We start from the raw sequence: 27,709 nt of genomic DNA, 5'->3' as shown, positions 1-27,709 counted from the left end.
TCTTCACAGCTCTTCTTCTTGCTCAAACTCAGCCTCCCAGTTTTCTCTTGTCTGAATACTCTCACAAGACACCAAACACTGTTTTTTCAGTCTAAGCTCAGAGACTCCTTTCTCTAGCTGCAGATATTTTCCTCAGAGTGGATGTTACACACACAGGTCAGGAGCTATACTCCTCTCCTACGTAATGTCAGAACCAACTTTCTCCTCAGCTCTCAGAACACTCCAATTCTTCGACTGCTTTCCCCCCCCCCTCCCAAAGCCTCCCAGAGTGAGGCTACCTGCTCTTCCAGTATTACCTAGACAGTGGGAAACCGCTTTAACTTCTGTAATAATGGTGTCCATAGATTTTAAATTACGACTTATGCAACAGAATTATACAACAGAAAAATATTATTTAGAATTTATTGGACTCCATTAGACTTTTATATAAAAAAGGACTGTCTAATGTAGCTCTATGTTGGAGATGTAATAAGGATAATGCCTCTTTGAAATGTATGTTATTGCAGTGGCCTATACTCACTAGGTTTGGGGAGAAAGTGCTGGACTGTATAATATGACTGTGCAGAAAAAGTTAATATTCTCAATGGAAAATTTTCTTTTGAATTATATCTATTGTATGCAAGCTGACAACTGGACAACAAAGATGGATTCTATGTGCCTTAACTGTGGCCAAGAGACTGGTACTAATGAATGTAAAGAAGAACACTATGGTCCCCTTTAATCAATGGATTGATGACATGACAACACTTGCGATGGCTTATAGATGCAGACTTCGTTTACATAAATATATTGACTTTTGGAATGAGTATACAGAATAAAGTAGGTTATTAATATATGTACTAGGACAATAATAATACTCATATAGCTGTATGATAATGTATGGTACTGTAACTGCTTATATTTAGTGTATTATATTATATATTTTGCCTTTTTTCACTGCCAATACTATATAGATACACGAGCTAGGTTCATCTTGCCTATACTATATAAATTTCCAGGTCGTACAGAACAACTTTATACCTCCCTGCTACTTCAAGATGAAAACCCAGATGTGACATACTCAGTTGCTAGATTTTGTGCTGCCTGATGGATATTCATCGAAGGATGGTTTGCTCCACAAACTAGGTCCAAAATGCAAGACCTGTGTTCTTTCACTCTTCCTCCCTTATAGTTGCTTTTAATTGTTGGCCTTGTTTTTATCTTTTATGTGTGATATAATCACCTTTTAACTACTAGTTTTTATCCCTTACCTGTTTTAAGTCTTATGCGTTCAGTTTATGCATATGTTTTATCTTATGCTGGTCTGTGACTGAAATAATGTTTGATACTGATATTATATCTTTTTTCTTATAATATTTTTATATTTTATATTTTTAGTTGTACTTCTTTCCTCTTTCCTCTTTTCACTTTATTTTCTATAACTGAAATTTTATTAATAAAATATTAATAACAGAAAAATGATGATTTGGTTTGCATATTGTTTTAGAAAGTGCAAATTAGGTAGATTTGCCCATAAATGTGAACTGAACCAAATTTCTCCCATCCCTATTAAAAATAGAACTGATTGGACAGGATGAATCCTGCAGTTCAACAACAGCCAAAGTTGTTGACTGTGCAATATTGAGGAATGTGGGGATGTTTTGCCTCATCTAATATATGGATATGTGAAACAAAAACAACCTCAGGGGTATTTCATTGTAGTTTCCTCCTCTCCCACTGTTACATTATAATCTGAGGAATGTCATGCAACACAGAAACTTCTATACTAATCCGAACCTTGGCATACTTCCCAACTCTGTTATGCAAGAGGAACCTACTCCTTAAAGGAGACTTTTTGGCTGCAAGACAGGGAAGAATATCTGCCCTAAATATTCCTGTGCAGAGTCATGCTGAGTTTGACTACATGATTCAGAGCCCTGTTTGTCAAATGATCCTTTCAAAATTCTGGGAAAGCTTAATGTGACATTCATGGAGGGAACTATACTAAAGCAAAGTTTTGCATGCACTGCCAAGGCTTTTTTCTATGCACAATTCATTGTTGTCGTTTTTCAGAATTTCTGTAACAAACATAAACAGCAAAAGTTAAAAAAGAAAAAAAAGCATTACATCATTTCATAATACCATTAAGAAGATTATACACAAGCAATCAGAGTGAAGTGGAATAAAAAACGAGTGAAGAAAGTAGAAAAGGGTCTTTTTCCATGAAAAAACCTCATTTTCATTATAAGAGTTGTCATAGCGATCCATAGTTAAATGTGTCCTCTTTATTTGCTCTTCAAAATATGGCAACCCTAGAGAGGGGATAGACTCTGGCAGAGCCCACATAGTGAAGAGATCACACAATGGTCCTGGATGTAAGTTTCAGACCTCACGGCATATTTGCGTGTGCGCATGCATGCACTCCTGAAGAAAGAAGATATTTCATATGAAGCAAGGGAAGAGAGATATTCTGTTTGATTTGGGGCAGGTACGGCATCACCATCTGTACCTTCAATGTTACCCCACAGAAGTGGCTGGATGGTTAGAGCAGTATTTTGAAAATGGAGCTGGAGAGGGGAGCTAAGGGAAGTCTTTGGTGGGGGGGAGGGATGGGGGAAGGGGGGGAAATAATGTAATTGATTATTTGGATTGATAATTTTTTTGTTGAAATTGTCTAATAAAAATACATTAAAGAAAAGAAAAGAAAAGAAAATGGAGACGGAGGGAGCCCCAATGCCATATGCATATAACAACAATGAGTGAGGAGGCTGTTGAAGGGGTTGACTCACTCTGTGGAAATATAGGGAGCATTATGTATATGGGTCTCCGTGTGGTTGGCTGTGACATGGATAAAAGGCAACTGCTGTTTCCTAGTCTCTGGAACCAGAAACTATGGCTCCCAGTTACTCTAGGGTTACCAGATTTTTTTCAATGAATCCAGGGACACTTTTCAACTTCAATGGATTTTGTATGGGGACTGATTTGTAAATCCGGGGACTGTTCCCAGGAAACGGGGAGGTCTGGTAAATTATTCTGCATTCACTTTTCCAGTTTCCAGTGCTTTTAAGCACATAATTTATCCACAATGCATATCCACTTTTATCAAATACTACTGTTCAATGCATTGTCTTTCAAACCAGCTTCACATCGAATGGAGTCTTTAAGCTACTCCTACTTTATCTCTCACCAAGGTGTGAACACCTTTGCATAGGATAAAAGTATCGCCACCCTGTGAACGCCCCCTGGTGCCAACAAAAACAGAAACTAATCTGACCCTAATGTACCTGTTCTGATGTAAACTGCTAGGGTGGGAAAGAGCTGTGAAACAAACAAAAAAACCTCCTCCTTGTCCACAGTGTACAGGCACACCAGCACACCATCCCATCCCCTCTCCCCATAACTCTCCTCTTCACAGCACGATTGTCCTGCCATTGGTGATGCTCTGGGCTGGTCAACATACTGCTGTTGCACCTACACACTGCAGACAAGGAGGAGGTGGCAGCAGATCTGGTCTCCAAGGAGTATGCCATGGCAGCCACCTACCACTGCCACCTCTTCCACAGCTGCTGCCACCCTGGTGGGCTCCATCTGCCACCTCTGTCTGGATCCTGCACCTTGAGGCAGCTGCCTCACCTTGCCTCATGGACAGGCTGGCACTGACCTTTATATAGGGCATCCTCTCTGACTAACTCAGCCACTGGCTCCCTTCTCCTGAGCCTCACAAGGCAACTACTAATAACACACTGGGAATTTATATTCAGGCCTCAGTTTTTCTCTAGTCTTTCCCTCACACCTTTCCTTGCCAACTAATTTCCCATTCATCTCCTCAGCTGTCTCTGACAGTTAACTCCCAACTGCCGAGACTCTCTGGCAGACTGCTGTCACCCAGACCAATAAAAATGAATTTACCTGATCCAAGCCCAGCTAATACATTTTCAAAGCAATACTCTATCTTTCTCTTTCTCTTTCTCTCTCACACACAAACAGCTACGGCTAAAGAGGCTTGCAACGTGTTAACAGTATAAGGCCTTGAACTTTGAGAACACATATTTTTTCCATCAAAACATAAACAGACACACATATAACATTTCTCCACACCAATGTAATACTCAAAGCTGACCCATTGAAATTAATGGACATGGTTAATTTAGGTCCACTGTTTTTGCTATGCCTACCTTGAGGAGAGCTTAGTTGGAGACAACCCTATATTTCTGCAGAGTGCTCTAAAACAAGAATCTACTGAACAGAGAAATGATAAGCCCCTGATGTGAAATAAGGAGACTGAGGTGGACTTCAGCACCATGCAAAGGTAATCGTCCCATCAGTGCAAGGATTGCTGCTTGCCTGAGGGAACCATCTTCCCTCCACCACAATGCACTGTTCTGCTGCAATAGATGTATGTAGGTATGGTCATGAACTGGCACAGAATTTCAGTGAAGAGTTATAGACAATAACACTTTTATTTCTTATTATGCAGAGATCCAGGAATTACAAAGGCACACTTTCTTTTGTTGTGTTACTTGTTGATAATTCTAGCCATGCCCAATAATTTTCATGCTACCCGTTTCCCACCTTTCTGTCACCGACCCATAACACCACATTCCCCACATTTTAGTGATAGTGAGAGCTGTACATTCTCTAGGCTCGGTTATTTCTCTGCCCATCTGTTCCCCTGCATGGTTTCCTCAGTGCCACGTGTCTTCCCTCATGGATTATTTCAGCAGCAGGAACCAGAACGTCCGTGATGGATGTCACACCAGCTCCCCATAGCATTCCTCACCCTTGCAGTCTGCACATGGAAAAGTGTCTGGGATGATGTGAACTTCTGAGGTGAAAACGTACTTCTTTTTCTCAGATTCCAGGAAAGTTACCTACAAACAACATTGCAGTTCTGCTCAGTACATTACCTTACAAAGAGTGGAAAACAGGCTGCATTGGGAGCATATAGCACAGAAATTTCTAAAATATAATTGTTACGTCTTACTGCATATTTTAAAAGTAGCGCCCTATGGCAAAATACTTAATGACTGTGCAAAAGCAGCTTTGGATCACTTGGTTTCAGTTAATATACTAGGTTGGCAGGGGCTGGGACAGAGCAACGGGAACTCACTCCATTGTGGGGATTCGAACCGCCGACCTTCTGATCGGCATGCTCAAGAGGCTCAGTGGTTTAGACCACAACACCACTGCTTTCGCATACAGCAGTTAGAAGTTGCTTCATCGTTCCTGGAAGGCATAGAGCCCCTCCAGGATGGATATTTATATTATTTATGGTAGTCATTATTATTAAATTTAAGATCAAAAGTAGAAACAAACAAAAAAGACTTTTTTTGGGTGAGTGTATTTTACAACATGTCATGAATGCAACAGAAGTGTGTTATTGATGGATTTACACCAGACTGGCCACACATTAGTTGATCTGCAATGTTTCCCCAGTGGCATTATTGCCATCTGGAGGAGCACTCATGTACTATGTGCAACAAAAACAAGGCAAAACCTAAAGCGGGACATTTGTGACATAAAACTTTAGAGGTTTCAGTAGGATGTTACAGGGCATGAACCAACTGGAAACGAAGCCATTTGTTCCACCTCAAAACCTTCCTAGGTGCAAAAAGTATTGAAAGTGAGATTGCCTATAACTGACCCAATAGCATTACGAGTACATCTCATGAATGCTCAATAACAAGCACATCTGGAGAGGCACACCAGAAGTGAACTAATATAAGTGGTTACTAATATTTGCTCAACCATGTGATGTAGGTCAGTATCATTTTCGCCATCTTATAATAAATGTGTGCAGAGGGGCAGTGAAGGAAGAAGCACCATTCCATAATTACACCATCCTGAGTTAATACCAGGGCTGGGATTTGGAATGGCAATACCCAGTTCATAGCTCCTCCTGTTAATCACTCCACTTTAGTGGCGCTTCATCTAAGCCAGGGGTCAGCAAACGAAGGTCCGCGGGCCGGATCTGGCCCAATTGCCTTCAGGATCCAGCCAGCGGATTGTCCGTGGATCGGCATGGGGATTCTGTTCGTTTGGGCTGTGCCATTTCCCCCCTGCACCATTCCATTCCCTGCCCTCTCCCTCACACACACCACAGTGGCGCCTCCTCCCTCCCTCCTCCTGGCTTCTCCCCACCCTGCCTAGAGGAGGAAGGGGGCTGGGCTGAGCTGGCTGAGTGCCATTTTAAGCAGCCCCTCTTCAGAGCCAGCCCTTACGTGCCGCTCATCTTGCTGCTGCCGCCACTGCTGTCCTGGTGCTTCTGTGAGCCAGAGAGTGGAGCGGACAAGCTCCCTTTGCCTACCCACGAGAAGCGGCAGCGGCGGTGGCAGCCCCTGGGAAGGTAAGCACAGCGGCTGGGACTGGGGGCTGGGGAGGAGGACTACTTGCCCCCTCGCCTCTTTTTTCCAGCCCCTCCCCCCACCGGTGCTGCTTCTCCGGCCCACCACAAGGTCTGAGGGACAATGGACCGGCCCACAGCTAAAGTTTTTTGCCAACCCCTGATCTAAGCCATAACCTGTCCCAAGCACACTTCATGATAATCCCACAAATACTGGTTTTTATTTCTGGGTGGCAATGAGGACATAGTACTGGAATGGGGTGGATGCTTATGAGCCATTGTGTGACCTGAGAAAGGTAGACCAACAATGTCTGGCCTGCTTTACTGTTAAATGTTCCAGTACTCATATCATTATATGACACTCCTAAAAGAACATGCTGTTTCCAGGAAGACCGATCAGGGTGAATCTCCATCAGTCCTGATGCTCGGTGAATCCTTATGCATGTGTATAGGGATGTGTGTGTTACCTCAATAAAGAAGGCTCTCCATCCTATATCTGGCTTTGTCATTTCTGCCTTATAGACACCCGTTTTCTGCAAAGAGATAAATCAGAAGAAGGCACTGAGACCTAGTATGGTGTCTTGTATAATACTGAGCTTAACGAAGTCTCAAATGTTCATTAGCATGAATGTGGGGAAGAGTGAGGTGATGTATAATAAGGAAGAGGGGAACAACCAGTGCTTTTTTCTAAAAAAAAAAGTTTAGAGGTACTCTCATTTTCCTACTCATATTGAAATACTGCCCCTCAACGAGGCCAAAATTAGATTCACAAAATGTTTGGGGGTATGTGTCCCCCCAGAAAAAAGTGGCTCAAAGTGGGGCAGGATGGGAGAGGATGACATCCCACTTCTTTCCAGGTGACCCTAAACCACACCACTTATTTCCAATGGATGTAAACCTATCCCATTTTGTTACACAGATCAGGTTCTCACCCGAGCATTACAGAAAGTCACTATCCGCACAATCCTGTACTTCAGGGAGGGGGAACCTCGGGCCCAGGGGGAAATGTGGCCATCCAGTCTGCTCTACCCTGCCTTTGGGATTCTCAACAAGCCCCGCACTCTCCCAACCACATCCCTCACCAGCTGTGCTTTCCTCCCTCCTGGAATGTTTTGGTCTTGCTGGAACGTGTCTTTGAACTCTGATGCTGTTTGTTTGTTTGTTTGTTTGCTTGCTTGCTTGGATGGAGGATTGAGAAGGATGTGTGAGTGTGAAGAAACTAGGCTACTGCACAATGGTAGAATTCACCTTGATTGTGCAGAAGGGAATGTGGTCCTCTGTCTGAAAGAGATTCCCCACCCCTATTATACATGTATACTCATCAGCCCCACTTTGTTAGCAGGCCTTTTTCTCTCGCATAGATGTTTTTATGACTGCAGCATAAAGACAACATTCTTCTGCTCACACATGCCTGGGCAATGCTAGATGGAAATAGGCTCTGCTGGGCTTTGAAATAAAACCATCCTATGGACTCCCCCATGGGAAAGACAATGTTCCAGGCAACTCAGACAGTGAAGGAATCCCGTTCCATTTATTTGTTTGATGGCTTCCTTATTCAATTTATGCCCCACCCTTCCTCCTGAAGGAGCTCAGGGACTTTACAGGATGGGCCTTCTGTCCACATGCTTGCTGTTGCACATTAGGTTCTGGTCATCCAAAGTAGACACGTCAGCAGTGGGCTTTCCTTGCCTTGTTCTCATCACTCTTCGCATCACAAATGGAAACCAACAGGTGTCTGTGACACACACCACACAGAAATCCTAAATGAATGTGCTGTGCAAAGTATCACATTGTGGAAATCTGCAAACATCGAGCAAATTCAATGTCTCTTCCCAACTTTACGGGGAGGCATCTGCTTCCCAAGAACTGTTTTTGTGTCTGTCTGTGTCTTTGGAACCCCTTGACATCCTCAGCTTTGTGAAGAAACTCTAAAGAAATTCTAAATCTAAAATCCTCTTACCACTTTCTCAACCTTGCATGGAAACCAAGATACACGATGACCCCGAAATCGCCTGAAGTCTCGCCTAAGAATGAGAAGGGAAAGAGGAGGTACAGGATGAGCACAGAATAAGCTGCTTTTTGGAGAAAAGTACCATCAACAATACAATATGTCTTAATTCACATCGCAACACAAGGACTCATATTTATGGAAATTTAAGATAATATTTACAAGATTACCCACCCATTATGATGGGTCTCTAATGCTGTCAAGCTGATCCAAAATGTCCAAGAGCATCCTTAATAACCTACTCAGTGGTCCCTTTTGAATCCTTGATAGTAGGTTTTAACACATACAAAAGACATTGGTGGACTTTGAACTTTCAAATTTCAGTGGCATCCTGTGCAATGCCAAAACATGGGTTCTCCTTGCCTCACAGCTTCTGTTCTATGTGATTGTTGCAGTACCCAGTGTGGGTGAACCACTCGTGCTCCCTTAAATAAAACTCTGCAAAGGATTTCTGGGGGGTAAATGAAGAGTACAGGGATCTATCTGCACTGTACATTTAAAGCAGTATCATGCCACTTTATACACTAATGCCTGCAAGAAACCTGGGAAGCACAGTTTGTTAAGAGATCCCCATCCCCCCCCCCGAGCTAGAATTTTCAAAGTGGTTTAACAATTGATCTCTTTTCCAAGGAACTCTGGGAATTGTGTCTCCCAGCACCCTTAACAAACTACAATCCCCAGGATTGTGTGGCTGTGCTGTGTGTGGAGCCATTACTGTATTGTTTAAATTGGTATGATACTGTTTTAAATGTACAGTGCAGATGAGACCTAAAAGTTTGCAGAGCTGCTCACTGCTGACTGATAGAAGCCCAGTGGCTTGCTTGCTTCCTTTCAGGAAAATTTAGTAAGCTTTAAGAAAGAGAAGACCTCAGGGGCTTTTTTGTATGTTGACTCTGTATGTTATTCTATATACTAATGAATTATATAAAATTTTGCTGAAAGAATCCTACCTTTTAGAGTCCAGAGTGTTAGCAAAGAAACATTTAGTTGCTGAAGGTTCCTGATCTGTACAGAGATGGATAATGCCTTTGGAATTTGTCTAGAAAGAAAAAGAAGAAGAGTTTGGATTTGATATCCCGCCTTTCACTCCCTTTTAAGGAGTCTCAAAGCGGCTAACATTCTCCTTTCCCTTCCTCCCCCACAACAAACACTCTGAGAGACTTCAGAGAAGTGTGACTTGCCCAAGGTCACCCAGCAGCTGCATGTGGAGGAGCGGAGACGTGAACCCGGTTCCCCAGATTACGAGACTACCGCTCTTAACCACTACACCATACTGGAGAGAGAATATCACAGAAAAATTGTCTCCCTCCAGCATACAACTAAAAATGCAACACCAGTGTCAGGAGTAGCTGCAGCTGCACTGAAGTGCTTGCAAACTGAGAAAAAAATTACTCAAAAACATCACATGAAAGCACCAATACATATCAGTACAATTCGCAACTGACAAAAAAAGGCTGCATTCAACCACTATGTCTGTGCTGAATCACTATAGCTAAATTTAATATTTTAAGGAGTTGATACACTTTTAAAAACTAGAATGATTAACATCTCTTTCTTTTTATCTGTATGACGGTTCAGTATTTGGAGAAAGTTTGGGTTGGGGGATAATGATTAATGCATCACTGACTACAGTAGAGAGCCAGTATCACATAGTGGCCAGGTTGCTGGACTTAAATCAGGGAGACACACTTCCAAACCCCTGCCCTGCTTAAGAAGTGAGATTTAGGCTGGCCACTTATACTGCATATCATCTCTGCCTCCCAAAAGAAGCACACAGATCTCCATCACATTTACGCACACTAATCTATACATATAGGGTGAAAATTAGAAATATTACTACATTTTAAATAGAAATACAATATGGTGGTGGGGAAGATTGTGATTAAGTGACCTGCTCAGCCTGCTGTCCAGGTGTTAAGTGTCAGCTGGTGATTCAAGGCCCCCGACTCTCTTTTCTTGGGGTTCTTCTTTATCTTTAAACTGCACTTGAACCAGGCAGCTCTTCAAATAGAGGACTCCAGCAAACAGCATTTTCTAGCCATGCAGATGTAGTCACTGCCTTCTCTAAAGTAGGGCACAGGGACCCCCTAGTGATCTTGAGCCATTCTCTCTCTCTCCACTTCCTCCCCCCTTTTTCTTATGGGGAGAGCTGTGCTCAGATTTCTCATACTATATTTTTGAGATAAATGCAGCAATTTAGAAGACTGTATTTGTGTAGGGCCAGCACTTTCCCTTAACACCATTTCCACAATGAAAATCTCTTCTTCCAAAACTGATTCTTCAAGAGGAAATAGTCAGATGTGGGGCAAAGCTAATGTGATTTCCACTCATGAAAACAGACTGGTGAGAAATGATTTAGCTTAGGGTTACCAGATGTCCCCAGTTCCCGGGGACAGTCCCTAGATTTGCAAATCTGTCCCAGGACAAATTCCATCCCCCCAATGTCTCCAGATTTGCAAATCTGTCCTTGGGAAACGTGGCAGCAACAGACTCAGCAGCCCAGAGCCAGCCTGGTAGCGCAATTGGTTCTGGCTGGTTTCAGGAGCTGCTCGCTGCCGTGGTGCCCGCCATTTTTCCTCTCCGGAAGTCCCCATATGATGTGTCTTGTGCACAACACATCATATGGGGCCTTCTGGCAAGGAAAAATGGCAGGCGACACGGCAGCAAGCAGTAAGCAGCAAGCAACAAGCAAGTCCTGAAGCCAGTCAGAGCCAACTGCGCTACCAGGCTGGCTCCAGGCTGACTACCACTGCTGCCGCCGTCAAAGGAGAACCGGGGACATCCGGTGGTACAGATCTCCTGCCCCCTTCCCCCTTTGTTTTGACTGATCAGGGGAGGCTCGGGAGTTGTGGGCGGTGTGCCGTTGCCCAGTTTTTTTAAAAACTCTGTGCATTTATGTTTCACAGGGTGCGAAAGAAGGGCTTTGCACCCTTATACAATATGCTTGGGCCCAGGGTCTTTTGCCTCAACATTCCCACTACTGACTCCCTGTTGCTATTCAGCTTCAAAAAAGTGTCCCTGGATTCATTGAAAAAAAATCTGGTAACCATAATTTAGCTGCCTCCCCAGATCATCACAACATCTATCCAAATCTGTCCATAGTTGCATTTACCTTTTCTCAACAAACAAAAGAAGAAGAAAAGGCAATCCTATCACAGTTCTCACTTTGGCCACCCCAATGTATCCCACAAGGCTGTTGTAAGGATAAATACTAGAAGATCTACACACCTCTCAGTCTTTCTGAAGGAAGATGAAAGCCACAACCAATAGTATATTTATACTACTGAAGTAAACTGGTCTAGCAGTCATTTGCTCTTCTATAGGACTCAAGAGTACACAACCAACTTTCTGAGCCTGTTCTAGATCACTTCAGGACACTTTCTCTGTGATTGAAAAAGGAACTGAATCCTATATTCTGATACAGTAAATACAGAGAACACCCAAGATCTTAGGAGGCCAGTGAGAAATGTGGCAATATTTTGATGTTTACTAGAACACTCAAGGCTAACCAAGGATGCCCTCAGAGAATGACCAAATGCTATAATCAAAGAATTCTAGAATTAGGTCATAAGGGCAATATAGTCCAACTCTCTGCAATGCAGGACTCTTTTGCCCAATGAGAGGCTTGAACCCACAACCCAGAGATTAAGAGTCTTGTGCTCTATCAACTGAGTTATGCGAGCTATTGTTGCCATCATTTACTGGTAGGGTGCCATCTGTCCTGTATAATACAGGATCGTCCCATATTTCAATGTAAAATGTTACGTCCTGTATTTATCCTGTATTTCAGGTCTTCTCTCTCTCTCTCTCTCTCTCTCTCTCTCTCTCTCTCTCTCTCTCTCTCTCTCTCTCTCCCCCCCCCCCAAATTAGGGATCCTCTCCAAATGTATATGTTTGAAAGTGTGTGTGAAATGTCATTTAAGCTCTGAGTAGCCAAGCACAGACAAATTTACAAATTCATGTTTATGTGTGCACACACATGCATTTGACAAATTCCAGAGGGGCCATCCTGTTAGGCTGCAATAGATTGTAATGGATTGCTTTGAAGTCAATTCAGCTCCAGTTTTTTTTAAAAAAAAAACCACCCCACAACTGCCCTATCCTGCATTTTGCCCAAACAAATTGGCAACCCTATTTACTGGTAAAAGACAACATTAACCAAGGCCGGTTTGCATATCATCATAACAACCTTCCTGTTTTCAATATTTGTGATAACTTTTTAGGAATCTTGAGTTCAACTCCATCTCCTTAGTACTGTAAAGGAAACTCGATCTGTTAGAGACAACATGCACCCATTACTTGGGGTGAATTAGAAAACATGCTTCTTGACATCATCGGCAACATCAGTTTTCCTCACCTCCACCCTTTCCCAAGAAATTTGAGGCATGTTCAAATTCTGCATGGTGCTGAGATAAATGGCTCTACACATCTCCAAGATAGATGCTTTATCCCCAGGGCGCGATGCCACAAAGTGTGTGGTGTTTGGGAGGAACCTGCAGGCAACAAGAGAGATTTTTTGCAAAAATAGCTTCCTTGTAATAGAGAAAGATATAGCAACAACATGTTTCTTCTAACCACAGAAATTTGACTTTCCACAGTTTTCCCTCCTTAGAAAGAATGCACACATATATAGAAATATACAAGGAAAAAACATTGCATCATCATTCAAAGCCTATGTGAATTGTGCAGCAAAGATCAGCAGTCTTGTTCATTGGTACTATCATTTAGACTACAACACTAAGGGACCTGTGCATTCTCAGTTCAAATTACAGTATTGTCTCTCATTTGGGTCTCAAGCCATCTAGTCACTGTCTTTAACCAGAAGGATTATTTCATTGCCTCGAAAAGGATAATTTTTTGCAGCATGAACTCACCGGATATATTTCACTCCTGCTAGTTGATCAAAGAAATAGTGAGAGTCATCAGGCGGGTTAATTCCATCTCCTGTTCCACAGATTAGGCACTTGGACTTATTTTGATATCGCTCATTATATTCTGAGGATTGAAAAATTAAATGTTACTGTATTGGTCAACACATGCAGTTCTCAAGTTGCTACTACTTATTTCCATCATCAAAGGCTGATAAGATTGGACAGGAGCAATGGAAAACAAGAGACATTCATTGGGCAGGTGGGAACAAAAATATAATTGAAAAATATGTAAAACAGCCTTATTGTGGCAAACTAGAACCACGGATCAAAGTCTAGATAGCAAATGTTGATGATGCAATGCTGAAAAGAGAGTCTTTCTATAGCATATATGCTGTTTGGGTCTTTGAAAAAAGTTTGATAGTAGGTTCTCTAGGTCATCAAGAAACCAATATGAGATGCCTCAGGATGCATTATTTATTTATTAGGATAATTTATATCCCACCTTCATCTTCAACAGGTAGGCCTGGCCCAAAATAATTTTTGCACAAGATGGAGGACAGGATGGCACACCCTTATTGTTCCTGGTGAAGAAGCTAATTGGATTGGTAGAACTGGCCATGCGGCATCACAGGTACACAAGGAGATCCTCAGAGCAGACCAATGGTCCATCTAGACCTGCACTCTGATCTCAAAGTGGCCAGCCACATATCTGTGGGAAACTTGAAAGCAGGACCTGAGCATACCAGCACTCTCCCTTCCTTCAGCTTCCAGTAAGTCACTTTGTCTTCAGTTACTTGCCTTTTCTCTAAACTAAGAAGGCCCAAATGCTGCAATCTTTCCTCAAAGGGAAATCACTCCACCTCCTTGATAATTTTGGCTGTTCTTTTCTGAACCTTTTCCTGCTCTACGATAACCTTTCGGAGGTGTGATGGACCAAACTCTACACAGTATTCCAAATGCAGTCACAGCTTAGGTTATTATACAGTGGTACCTCAGGTTAAGAACTTAATTTGTTCTGGAGGTCCATTCTTAACCTGAAACTGTTCTTAACCTGAAGCACCACTTTAGCTAATGGGGCCTCCTGCTGCCGCCATGCCGCTGCTGCACAATTTCTGTTCTCATCCTGAAGCAAAGTTCTTAACCTGAGGTTATTTCAGGGTTAGCGGAGTCTGTAACCTGAAGCACCTGTAACCCGAGGTACCACTGTAATGGCATTAAAATATTGGCAGACTCAAAAGAAACAGGTGTGAGGGGGTCTGCTGTTGCTGTCCTCTGGCATCTTGGCCTAAGGCTGGGCTAGTTCTGAGAACCTAGACTGTAACTACATGTTTATTATCAATTTGGCTTGCTTAGAAACCACTCTGGGCAGCTTCCAACAAATATAAAAACATAATAAAACATTAAATATTTAAAAAACTTCCCTATGCAGGCTCAGGGGTCGGATAACTCCATACCCTCCAACATTTATTCAATGAAAACAGGGACATCCTAAGGAAAAGTGGGACATTCTGGGATCAAATCAGAAACCCGGACGACTTCTCTAAATCAGGGACGCCCCTGGAAAATAGAGGGTCTGCTTTGTTACTTTAAAAAAGGACTCCTTGGGTACTTTCATACATTTCTGACAGAAATTGAGACATGGAATTGGAACAAGGACCATGGATAAAAGCATCCAACACAACATGGAACAGAAGCCAGCCAACTAAAAGGCAGCACAGAGGGGACCCAGTTAACGCCTTGTGGCAGGAAGTTCCACAGTCCCCATTCTCAACAAACAGTATCTCTCTCCATGGTGGGATGCTTATAAAAGCTACCCCTGCGGATCATAAGAAACGAGCTTACTAATATGGGAGGAGATGGCCCTTTTTGATAATCTCGGCCCAAACCAGCCATGGTTTTAAAAGTGATGCTACTGCACTGAATTATTCCTGGAAACATATTGGAAGCCAGTGTTTCTAATGAAAAAATAGATGTCCCGAGATCCCACGGGTGAGTTCCTATCAAGACCCCCAGTGCTGCATTCGGGGCCAGCTGAAGATTCTGAAGGTTCTTTTGAGCTTTCTTCATCTCAGAAGCCTGATTTTTAGAAGGAAAACCCTCATATGTTTGCTGTTGCTATTGTTAAAACAAACCGTAATTTTAAAAACGTACTTCCTGTAACCCAAATATCTAGTACTATATCCCAATATAACTTCTCTGCCCCTTTGATTTGAAGGATCATGGCCTTGTGGGATTCTCTTAAAACTTTCCACAAAGTAGCCACATGCCATATTTTATCTTAGGTTTAATTTAGGGTTGCCATATTTCAAAAAGTGAAAATCAGGCATAAAAGTCATTGAGATTTTTTAGCAAAATCACAAAAAAATGTTTTTGAGCTATTTTTAAGTGCCACCACAATTCCCCAGGGCTGCCCTTTCCCACCAATTCAACCCTTTGTTCTGCTATTCTGCTACCATTTCATTTGTCAGAGAAATCTGAGGTGGTAAGAATTACTCACGAAATGGATCAACATATGAAGTTAATTCCTTAAACCGTGGAGAGTCCAACTGCCGAGTTAGGTTCAGCTGATAGAAGACTTTCAATGACCTTCCCCAGCCACAGTATGCTCGGTATTGATGATGCCTGTTCTGTGGCAGAGTAGAAGAAAAGAATTCTAAGTGCACATCAAATAAGAACATTCCATTCTACATTAGTAGAATGTCCCTATTTTCTGAGATGTAGGGATGATCGCGAGGTCCAGAGGGAGGACACTCCCCACCCGCAGGCAGCTTCAGTCTGCCTGCACGTGTGACCTTGGGGTGCGGGGCACAGATCCCCCTCACAGATAAAGCCACAGCTGTCTGAACATCGTGCCCACTGTCTAACCCTTTGCGGTCTCAGTAGTCTGCGGTGTCCTGTCTGTAACCTTTGTCTTTGAGACCTTTTGTCTCCTTCGTCATACACTGTGCAAGGGGGAAATGAAGTGGTGGAAACAGGTGCCAAAATAGCTTTGTACCACCCCACAATCTCGGGACTGGAAGATGTGTAAAGCCCAAAATGTATCTGCCTGGGTTTGCATATTTGTGTCAATAAAAGGAGGCTCCACAGGGCTGGCCGGCAGCTTGCATGCAGCTCACCTGTGCGCAGCTCACCTGCATTATCAGCTGCTGCCTCATGTCCATCACTTCACTGAGAAATGATGGAGGGTAATATATGACACTGTCATATATTAAGAACCTGAAGTCCTACAGTATGGAGGAGAGTCAAATGCTAAAACCATAATATTTATTCAGCTCTTTAGCAGGGCTAAGCTCAGAGGCATATCTAGGGTCCCTTGGAGCTGTATTGGTGCCCCCAATTTTTTAGAAGCAGGTGAGCTTGCCTGGATAGGAGGAATTTGCATCCTCAGGGCTGGACAGGGCAGCTGCACTGCTCTGTGCCTGGAAGCCACTTCAAGGACCCCTTCCTGGTCTCTCCTATAGCAATAGCAGCAGCAGCCTTTTTCTCCTGGAGATCCTGGTGGATTCCTTCTGCGGGCATGGCAGGTGTTGGAGTGCTGAGTGGTGGGGAGAACTCCAAGAGTCATGGGAGGACTCAAACATCCAACATGTGATTTTAGCGCCCCACCCCTTGGGCAGTAGTCAGCTTTGCCAACCCCTAGGTACACTTCTGGCTAAGCTAATGGACACAAAACAGGACATGCCAATAAGTTAGGGTCAACAGTCAGTGCCTATGGCTCTCATGGGGAGGGGGGGTTGTTGCTGTTGCTATTTACTTGTATTGTGTTTGTAAGAAAAACACTGGGGCCTAATTTGAATAGTAGAGTGCTTGGTATCTGGTGGGCGGGGCTTGTGTGTTTTGCTCTGGAATCAGCCCCTCCCTTCGGTGTGTGTGTTCCGTTATGTTCCATTAAGAATGCTGGTTAAGAGGAACCAAATGTTACATGGAATGTCTATAGCACCACTTCATGAAATCACCCAGTTCACCCTCCATAATTGCCAGGATTGTGGGAAAAGAAATATGCTTGCAAAGCTTTGTTCCTCCCCAAACCTAGAAGCCAACAGTTAATGAACCAATATTTGGGACCAGGATATTTGAAGGACCATTTTCCCTCCACAAATTTGTCTCTCCTCCCTTACAATCATTGGAGGGATTCCTCACTGTCCCTTGCCTTCAAAAGCGTGGCTGATTAGGACACAGGGCAGGGTCTTTGCAGCAGTGGTGCTGAGGCTGTGGAGTGCCTTTCCTCAGAAGTTTCACTGGCTCTCACACTTGTGGCCTTCCTGCAAGTGGTCAACATATTCTTATTTGTCCAGAGTACCATGAAGGAACTATGAAGAAGACTCAAGACCAAGTACACACAGCTAGTACCCCATCCTTTGAACAGATACTCACCTTAATGAAATTCAAAAGATCATAGACAATTGGAATAAATGACACAACTCTCTTGTCCACAGCTGCTGTCAGCCAGGTGGCCCAGCCACGCTACAACAAAGAGATAAAGCATAAAGATGCAGAGATATGCAGTTCCCACTGGAGAGCCCAAACATGGCATATACAGGTGAAATGGGGATGAGCATGCATAGGGTTAATTCTGGTGTATCGAAAATCCAATACAGCACAGACCTGCAGTTCATATCTACCTTGGAAATACCAGTCAATGTGAACTTTGTGATCTTCACTGTTCCACCAGATTCTTTCAGCAGGAAATCTGTTATTGTGTCCATGCCTCGCACAGCTGCCTGCACACAACAGAAGAGGATTGTAGTCTCTGGAGTTGATCCCTGAATACGCTTATCTCAAACAGGAGATTTGGCAACCAAGATTCATCTTCCTAATATCATTACTAACAAAATCTATCTTCATAAATTGAAACCACTGTGATAGTTTCAAATTTCCTTTCTAAGGCTGCAATCCTAGATATGCTTACCTGGGAGTAAGTCCATTGAACTCCATGTATCTTACTTCTGTGCAAACATATATAGGAATGTGTTACAATTCATCTCATCTTATATTTTGTTCTTGTTCCAGAATATCTTAATGGGAAACAATATTTGTCCATACAGACCGTGTACCAGGAACAGAAAACAACTAATTTACCTGCTCCAAAAAGTAGGTGAAAACCTCAAGGAGATACTTACAGTAGTTCTGCCAGCTTTAAGGGGTTTCTGGAAACAACAAAGAGCATTTTTCCAGAATGATAGCAGCATATGCAGAAAGCCAGAGTTACCTTGACCATTGGAAACTGAATTAGCCCGTGAGGTTGCTCACTCTTGTCATTCATGAATTTCCACCACGTACAATAAACCGCAGCATTTTCAAAGCTGTTCTTGCACATTTGCAAAGGGATTGTCTGGAAGCAAACTAAAAGAAAGATGGATGTGTTTTTGGTTGAAGCATCCCATCTGGACCCCTAGAACAGCCTGACAGGTCAGCCTTAGTTCACAGAGAGGGCACCAGGTGAAATAGGAAGGGAATTAGCTATCACTCCAGCAAGGCAAGGCATCTGTTTAAATTAGTTGATGGATGGGTTGTTCTGCTTAACGGAGCAGGGATCGGTATGCCAAATATATTGCCAAACCTATCCAACAGAAATCCTCTCCCCTCTCTCCGCTGCAAATACCAACAAAATCCTGCATGTCTTTCATTTACACACACATTTGGGCTAAATTGCCTACAGTAACCATGATTGCAAATTGTTGAGCCACCAAACACAACATTTAAGAAAAGGTATGCGGCGCTCATCTCACTTTCAGGCAGAGGGAGCAGGCATTTATCCACAGACAGTTTTCCGGGTCATGTGGCCAGCATGACTAAACTGTTTCTGGTGCAACAGAACACCATGATGGAAACCAGAGCACATGGAAACGCCGTTTACCTTCCAGCCACAGCGGTCCCTATTTATCTACTTGCATTGGTGTGCTTTCGAACTGCTAGGTTGGCAGAAGCTGGGACAGAGCAACGGGAGCTCACCCCACCACACAGATTTGAACCGCTGACCTTCTGATAAGCAAGTCCAAGAGGCTCAGTGGTTTAGACCACAGCGCCACCCGCGTCCCTACAACATTTAAGAACAGAAGTCCTGGTAAGGCAGGCCAGGATTGTTCAACTCGTAGAGATAAAGAGGCACAGTTGCCCCATGTACAACCCACTGGGAATGCAGTAGGAGTCCATGGCTCCAGTAAGTATCTGGGGAACAGGCTCCTGCTGCTCTCACCTTCACCTTCTCTAAGGAGATGAGCACTTCATGACTTGGCTCCCACATTTTAATTCTAGTATTTTGAACCACTTCTACGAAAGAGATGGTTAATTCTTCACGATTATGAAATGTAATTTGCTTATGAAGAAAGGTTATCGAACACCCTGCAGATTTCTGCTAGATTTTGCTCTGAGAAAGTAAACACTTCCCTCATTAGAGTGAAATTGGGGGAAGAGAATCTGTAATGGAAGTTTCCAGTGAGAAACTGTGACAGCCACACCTGTTTCCCCAGTTCCACCCACCCAACTGACTCCTGACTCCTACACGAGTTTGAAAATGATTGTGGGAAGTTCCCAGCATGGCTAAGATTACCTTGTAGGTGATTGGCTGGTTTGGAATCTGCCCCAAAAGAGCTGCACAGCTTTGGAGACAAAACAAAATATTAGTCAACAGGAGTAAACATCATTTGTGATCAACAGGCAATGAGGTCAAAGAGACCAGAGTCAATAGCTCTGGGCAGCTTTGGAACAATCATAAGATTTACTAAAATCAAGGAAGAGACAGAGAATTCAAGAAATATTACCTTTCTTCTTACTTATTGGGGGGCTGAGAGGAAGATGAACTAAGATGTCACTGTGGCGCATAGAGAACCTGGCCTTCTGACCATTTTTGTTTCTGGCTGCTTTATCAGTGAGAACTCAGTACGGTATTTCCTCCTCCAATAACATTCACAGGTTGCAAATATACAACACCTCTAGTACATGTGGGATAACGAACATATTTAAGTCTAATTAATGAATGAAAGGGTTAATACCATAGAGCAATCTCCCTGTCAGGCTTAGCTATGCTCACTTCACCTTGGGAGGAAGTAGGTATTCAAGGCTACCTCAGAAACTCAGCATGTGAAGAGGTTTGAGCTGGTTGCTCAAGCTCAGACAACACAGCTCTCATCAGCCACTCTTGAGTTCTTATACCCAGTGCTTTTTTTCTGGGGGGACGCAGGGGAATGCATACCCCTAAACATTTTGGCCTCATTGAGGGGCAGTATTTCAATATGAACAGGAAAATGAGAGCATCCCTAAACTTTTAAAAGAAAAACACTTGTTTTACGTCTGGATTTGCAGGACACTGCAAAGCACCTCAGGAGCTGCCCATGCCCATACAAATCCTGCTTTGCTTCAGATAAGCCCCAAATCATTCTGAGGCATTCCACCTCAGCTCAAGCATTGTCCAAAAATGATGTGCAACCCTAATTCTAACCCTCATTCCCCACCAGAAAAAGTATTTTCTACACGACCTCCCTCCATCAAGTATGTCTACCTCACTGTTCTCCATTCTTGTAGGGCTGCTAATTCCCTTAACAGTCTTAACAGAGCAGAGCTGGTGCCATATTCATTGCTCAGAGATCCAGCCAATTACTTACGACCCAGTGGATTTTGCTAGATTGATGAGCTCATCAACACTCAAATCTGTGGAAGTATTAGATGCATCATTTCTGCCTTTCCCAATCATCAGCAAACATGAGTCCTTCAGTTTTTGTTCCTTTGACACAGCAATGATCAGCTCATGCCACCAAATTGGGTTAGTCAATTCAGACTCTGAAAAGAGATAAACAGAATCTATTCATCTGGGAATGAGGCCTCCACTTTCCCCTTGAAATACATTTTCCACTCAGGAGGCATAATGAATATTTATCTAGTAGTAGAAAAGTAACAAAGTAGAAAGAGAGTGTAAGAAAGAGTTGGCACAAAGAAGTGAAAGGAAGGACACTGGAATCTCCTTGACACAGATCAAATCACTTAGGGAAGTGATGGAGAACTTGTAGCTCTCCAGATGCTGTTGAACTCCAGCTCCCACAAGCCCAAACCAGCCAGCGGTCAGGGTTGAGGAGAATTCAGCAACATCTGCTGGGCCACCGGTTCCACAACCCTGAATTAAGCCAACATCTTCCCATTCCAGGTGCTGCTAACTTCTGTCAGCACCAGGGGGTGGGGGCAGAAATTCAATTCTGGTGCCATTTAACGGCAAAACTTTGAAATGCATTCTTTCTGAAACATTATGAGAACCAAAACACAGCGATCCTTTGAAATTTGCATGCATCCAAATGTTGCAGTACAATTATCCAATCAACCATTGTTTACAGAAAATGGATTTATTAGGGGAATGAGTGCATAGCAATTAGTGCATCAATGAAAATAACATACAAAAATGTATTATATTGACTGAAATTGCTTGGGAGAAATTGGCACTACAATACTGAACAATTTTCATGAGGAATTTCTTTTTTAAAATATCACAGATAGCTGCAGAAATGTGGAAAGCTTAATTTAAGATTGGAGAAAAGAGAAGCCAAAAGAACTGAAATGGACATATCCATTCCTAATCACCACCTCTCACCCTCCAAGTTGAAATCCACACACACACAAAAACCATTTTCTTTGTGAAGAATTGTAGTAAGGGTATTTTTTACAAATTCATTCACCACTCACAGGGCACCCTGTCTGCAATAAAAAATTGGTATTTCTCTTGTTTATAGCTTCATTCTATCCTACTTGCCACTAAGATGAGCAAAAAAAGGTGGGAGAGTTTTTTAAGCAGGGATGGGGGAATCTGTCACCTTTGGTATCCCTGGCTCTCATTTTTTAAAATGTCCAGTTCAGTTGTCCACATTTCCACAGCAGTGTGTGTGTGTGTGTGTGTGTGTGTGTAGTTGGGATACTGCCGGGGAGACGGGGGCATCAGGCAGGCCCCCAGCTGGCTCCAGCCACCGGCCGGCAGCCAGATGATCACCGGTCTCCCTTGGAACAGCATCAAACAGGGACACAAGCCTCAGATACCTTTAGAGACTTGGCACACTCTGTCAGCAGAGTGAATAAATCTTCTCAAAACGGAAGTGGCAGACAGAGATATGTGTAACCATTATTTACAGGCGATTACTCAGCATAGTTCAGGAACAAAGGAAAAACATGTCTGCTTCCCTTCATGTCCAGCAAACAGCCTTATAGCAAAAACAATATACAAACGGAAGTTCCCAGCAAGCCTGTGCTGGAAGTAAACAGGCATGTGACACACAACAGTCATGCCTGTTCCTTTTAAGGTGGAACAGAACTATATCCTAACATATATATTCCCATGCATTTTAATGTACATTTGACCTAACATGGAAATTTTTGTATGCAATTCTGCCTAATCTACACATTTTTGCAAAACAATGTCTCCTAATGAAATGCATTCTTGTGTGTGATCTTGACTACAATACATTCTTTTTTTTCATATTACTTGGCTGAATAATGGCATTGGAGAAATGTGAATTTCAAAGGATGGCTACGATTCAGTTTTCATATGGCTTTGGGAATTGCAAATTAGGTAGGCTGATCTCCAAGTGCGAACTGAATCTAATTTCCCACCCATCCATGGTCATAAGCCATCTGGGAAGTGAGTTGTCCCTGCAGGATCACTTTAAAAGGGGCGGAATGCACCCCTCCACACCTGTCCTGAGCAGAAAGTTAATGCAAACAAATGGTAGTCCCACTGGTTGAGTTAGGTTCAAAGAAGAGCCTGTATCTGCATTAGGCCTGGGAAGTATTTCAATATATCGTTCCAAACTGGTTTTGAAGTCCACATCATGTTAATGGTTTCATAATATGTTACCTGGCAACATATCATGAATCATGATATGTGTTGTGTGTGCATGCTATGCAAACTTCATAATTTTGGGGAAATCATGTAGCCAGCCTTCTTAGTGACAGATCCTGAAGCTGAGGCTCCAATATTTTAGCCACCTCATGAGAAGAGAAGACTCCCGGGAAAAGACCCTGGAGTTGGGAAAGATGGAGGGCACAAGGAGAAGGGGACGACAGAGGACGAGATGGTTGGACAGTGTTCTCGAAGCAACAAACATGAGTCTGCCCAAACTGCGGGAGGCAGTGGAAGACAGGAGTGCCTGGCGTGCTCTGGTCCATGGGGTCACGAAGAGTCAGACACAACTAAATGACTAAACAACAATAGCCTTCTTAGTGCTTCTGCTGCATTCTTCAGCGGCAGCAAGCAACTCACAAGAGCAGGTGGAGCAGCCAACAAAAATCACTTCACCATGTGCTTCTTTTTATTCTGCAGCGAGCCTGGGCTGAGCTCTGTTGCTTCCTGCCAGTGTGGTGAATCGCAAGTGCAGGTGATGAAAGCAGCTGGGAAAGCAGCCAGCCAGTAGAAACTTATCAAATGCCACAAGGTGCTTCTTGCTTAAGTAGGCTAGTAGCCGTCCTGCCAGGCTGGTAGGTGTGGTGTACGGAAATGCTGGTCTGAGCTGGCTCCAGGCTTCTTGCTGGGAACCCCTTTCCCCATTCCTTACTCCCATGAAAACAGTGGGGTTGTTTTCTTCAAAGAACCACAAACAAAAAACCTTTCCCTGTTTTTTGTTTTGTTTTATTTTTAACACATTTTTATTAAAGATTTCTTGTTTAAGCCTCTTTACTCTCTTTCCCCTTCTGCATGTGTGTGACACATTTGTCTTCCCTTCCTGGTGTGCCTTTACTGCCCATCTGAGGCTGGCTCTGGGCTTCTTGTTGAGAAAGAGCCCTTTCCCCCGTGTAAAGTAAGGCACCTTACATAGCTTCTCTCATATAAAAAAGGGGGGGTTTTTTGGGTGTAATTTAAAGGATGCTATCTCTTTGCTTCCTTGCCTTCCCTTCCTCCCTTTGATAAAAAGGGAGAGATTGGTGGGATGGGGGCTTTTTGGGGAGGACTGTCTGTGTTGCAATAGAGGGAAATGGAGAAGGGAGATTTAACAGTGGCTGCCTTATATGCTGAAATGGGAGATTGGGTAGTTGTTGTGAGGTGAGAATGATGGGGAGGGTGTTTCTTGGTAACTGAATTCAATGGGGCTTACTCCCAGGAAAGTAGAAGTAAGTGTAGTTGAACTGAGTGCATAGAATTGCAGTATTGCACTTGGAAGCAGATGTGACTTGACACTAAGAAATTACTTAAATTCCTCTTTAATTAGTTGAAAATAAATTAAATTGTTAACCACATTCAAGTTTAATTAAAATTTTTACTAAATCATCTATTTTCTTAAATTTTAAATTTGCCCCTAAAACTGATATATTATCCAGAAATCTTTAATGGTTTAGTTGAAGCATGCTATCATTGAGCTAATTTTCATATGCATCAAATTTAGATATATATATTTTGTTCAATATTTTCCCAGTTTATTTGTATTCACTATGAATCATCACTGTACTTTGGATTGTCCTGAACACCACCATTTGGTAGTCATGCCCCAAACCAAAAGTCCTCTTTGGATGCATTTTGGCATCCTGCTGATGAAAATGACTGTGTGGTGATTGATAATATCATCATTTATCAGTTTTGGACCCCTAGTAGCAATTGCCAGGACATTACCCTGTTCGCCTCCACATCGTTCCAGCCTTATTTCAGACATTGTGATATATTAATGATATATTGTGTTGTTGAAACCCTGATATTGCCCAGCCCTGTTGATGGGGGAATAGTTGGGGTGGGGTGTCACCTTCACAGCAAGGACCTTCATACCCCCTAGATTCTTCAGTGGGTAAATAGCATTCCACCCCATCACCACCTCTGCTAGTTGTTCTGGGTATTCAGACTCTCCTTCACACCCATTCAAGTTTTCCATTGACTTACACTGGGAGAAAGATAAGGCTGCGTCTGCCATGTTGTTGAGTGGAGGAAGAATCCTCCCATAAATGGCCCCTTGGGGTAACACTGAGTGTATTACTTCCCCCCGCTGTTTCTAGGGATCCAGCCTTTCTCATCTATGCAAACTAATGTAAGGATCACTCTGTCTATAGAGACAGCTGCAAAGAGGCATGTGCACGTAGCCATTGTAGGAGTGCAAATATCCAGAGTGTGGGGTCAGGTGGGATTACTATGAGGAATTATAAAATATGCATCAAGCCATTGTATCCACGATGAATGCATTGTGTTGACTGGGTTTAATTCATTGACAATAATTTCTGAATCCCACAACCCTGTTCATCTCTGGCCATTTTCACTACTGCCCATTTCTCTTTCTTGACAAGTCACGTATGCAGCCCAGTTGCTTCCAGTTGCTTCGCCAGGCAGGCATCCTGGGCCATCAAAGATAGTGGGCAAGCTTCTTTGATGTAGCTTTTCTGATATGTTAATCTCAGGATCTTGATCTTAGGGCCAGAAAATAATTTCACAGGAAGGTGATAAAGATGCCTATCTCCTTGCCGTCCTTCCATACTCTCCTGTTTACTCCTGTTTATGATCTCCGGAGTTTCTCTAGTCCTCTTTTATTTACTCTCAGATTATGTATGCATGCTCAGAGTAGTCTTTGTAGTTAAAAGAATTTCTTTTGATCTGACTTTGTCCCCACGTGGGGTTTGTTGAAATGCTCAGAAGAAATCTGATTGGTTCTTACGAACACTCTGTAAAAAGCTCTTTTGTGAATAAAACGACCTGGGCCGGAGGGTGGACAGAGATTATTATACGCACCCTTCCCAGAGTCTTGCTGGTTCAAGCCTCTGTGTGTATTCTTATTAATCAGAGTTCAATCCTTCCTTTCCTTTGGGAACGCCTCAAGCCATCACCAAAATTACATCCCTTCCCCTGTCATAAACATTCCTCACCTTTTCCTCAAATACACATGAAGAAACAGCGTCTCCGCCAACTATTTATGGTAACTTTTCAGTTCTTGAGAGTAAAAAGGAGGATGAAACATACAATACTGTTTATGTATTTTCTGTTTGGACCCATGGCCTTGCTTTTTTTGCTCCATAACTGATTCAGTTTCCCCCAGAAGGTAGGAAGAAGCAGTGGTTTGGATCCCTTTCATAACTAGCCACGGCAGACCACAGGACTAGTGCTTACTGCCCCTCATGTTTCTTCACTTCCCACAGAGGGAATCACACCCACCCAGCAGCCTCCTCAATGGCCTAGCCTCCCTCCCTCCCACCCCTGCACCCCCTCAAAGGAAAAGAGCAGTGAGGAGATTGATTCTACTCTCACCATTCAGCCACTTCAGGGAGGTCATGTTGAGCATATAGACAGTGGCACCCCACTTCTCCTCCTTCTTCATCAGGGTGTATCTATAGTGAGGGTCATACTGCTTCACATAGACATCCAGGGCCTTCTGCTCCACCATCCGTCCAGAGGGCAAGCAGGCTGCCAAGAGAAGGAGAGCAGCATACATAGTCAAGCAGGTACCTTGGCCTTGAAAGAGGCGTGTGACTGTGTCCAAGTGTCAGGAGTTATCCTGCTTCAGATCACAGTTGCTAACAGCGGGTGGAAAACCCCTGCTTTCCTCTAGAGCAGTTCTCTCCATAAACATTGTCAGATGTTTCCTCCTTATTTATAATGATCCCTTATCAGGGAGGGTCCTGGTTAAGATGTGTGAGGTAGCATTTAAGCAGATTGATTCAAATCATGCAGAGGAGGAAGTGTGCTAGTTACTGTACTCTTCACTGGCCTCTTGCCGCAAAGCACCCTCCAACTCATCAATTCAGGTTGGAGTCGGTGGGTGCTCTGTTCCACTTGCACTGTGTGTTTGCTCCCCACCTAAGCATGTTTCAGGGGGGGGAGCATTTCGGCATTGTAGCATGGCAGCTCCCATTTCACAATTCAAAGTTGGCTTTTTGGATGGAAGAGGAAAAGTTTTGAAACATTATTTGGCAGTAAGTGCTTCCTACCCTCTGTAGTTGTGGTACAGAACAAGAGTGCAATCTCCCTCTCCTATGGTTTTCCATTAGACCAGACATATATTCCCTCATAGCCTGTACACAGCCAGCATGACTAGCAGCCCTGGACAGTCAAGGATTACTCAGGGATTTGACTAATTCCTTTGCAAAGCCATCTTCACACCATCCACAATCTATATATGTCTTTTTGAGGTGTGGTGAGTGACCTAAACTGTCTAGATTTGTACGGGACTATGATCAATTTCAGTTTTGATCCCTTTCATAACAATCCTTGCCATAGAATTCACTTCTTTAACAGCTACAACAGATCTAGTCAATATTTTAACTGAGGTTTTTTTCCCCCTCATTAAGATTGTTATTAATTTTTTCACGATTTTATACAGTAAGATATAGAAAACAAATGTAAATAAAATATAAAAATGTAAATAAAATATAAAAACAGCTACAAAAAGTTTTTAAAAACGAGTATGGAGTGCTATCTTAAGGGTAGTTCTTAGCAGTTGTTTACCACAGCTTTAAGACCTCTTTCTTTTTGATTCTGCCATTTCAGACATATACGTTAAGGGGAATGTAAACTGAGCATAAAAAGCCTTGTGGAAAATGCAAAAGTGAGTGATCCATGAAGAAAGGATT

At 43.0% G+C, this 27,709-nt stretch overlaps 1 protein-coding gene across 2 annotated transcripts; it reads right to left on the bottom strand.

The window, feature by feature from the left end:
• Nucleotides 1-4,519: 4,519 nt before the first annotated feature.
• LOC308582052 (autocrine proliferation repressor protein A-like) lies at nucleotides 4,520-26,716 on the bottom strand. 2 transcript variants are annotated; one of them, XM_081184869.1, is made up of 13 exons: nucleotides 26,388-26,716; nucleotides 20,803-20,977; nucleotides 19,752-19,800; nucleotides 18,411-18,533; nucleotides 17,824-17,922; nucleotides 17,576-17,665; nucleotides 15,699-15,828; nucleotides 13,205-13,325; nucleotides 12,688-12,823; nucleotides 9,281-9,369; nucleotides 8,283-8,346; nucleotides 6,790-6,855; nucleotides 4,520-4,850 (listed from the first exon to the last, which is right to left on the bottom strand). In XM_081184869.1, the coding sequence occupies exons 1-13, from the start codon at nucleotides 26,569-26,571 to the stop codon at nucleotides 4,731-4,733; spliced, it is 1,446 nt and encodes a 481-aa protein (XP_081040995.1). In that variant the 5' UTR covers nucleotides 26,572-26,716; the 3' UTR covers nucleotides 4,520-4,730. The 2 variants fall into 2 exon arrangements, with proteins under 2 accessions (XP_081040995.1, XP_081040996.1); XM_081184870.1 differs by lacking the exon at nucleotides 6,790-6,855.
• Between the last annotated feature and the right edge of the window lie 993 nt (nucleotides 26,717-27,709).

The sequence above is a fragment of the Podarcis bocagei genome (assembly GCF_964188305.1).
Source record: "Podarcis bocagei genome assembly, chromosome: 2".
Taxonomy (NCBI): Eukaryota; Metazoa; Chordata; class Lepidosauria; order Squamata; family Lacertidae; genus Podarcis; species Podarcis bocagei.
Note: the sequence above shows the minus strand (reverse complement) of the source record. Positions and strands in the feature narration are given on the sequence as shown.

What these genes read in the sequence shown, in the direction of transcription:
- LOC308582052 (XM_081184869.1), bottom strand. Translation starts at nt 26,571, where the DNA reads ATGTATGCTGCTCTCCTTCTCTTGGCAGCCTGCTTGCCCTCTGGACGG. An exon ending in TTTCTTGGGAAAGGGTGGAG is followed by an intron (nt 9,370 to 12,687) that starts GTGAGGAAAACT and finishes TTTTCTTTCTAG; the next exon opens with ACAAATTCCAAAGGCATTAT. An exon ending in AACACTCTGGACTCTAAAAG is followed by an intron (nt 8,347 to 9,280) that starts GTAGGATTCTTT and finishes TCTCATTCTTAG; the next exon opens with GCGAGACTTCAGGCGATTTC.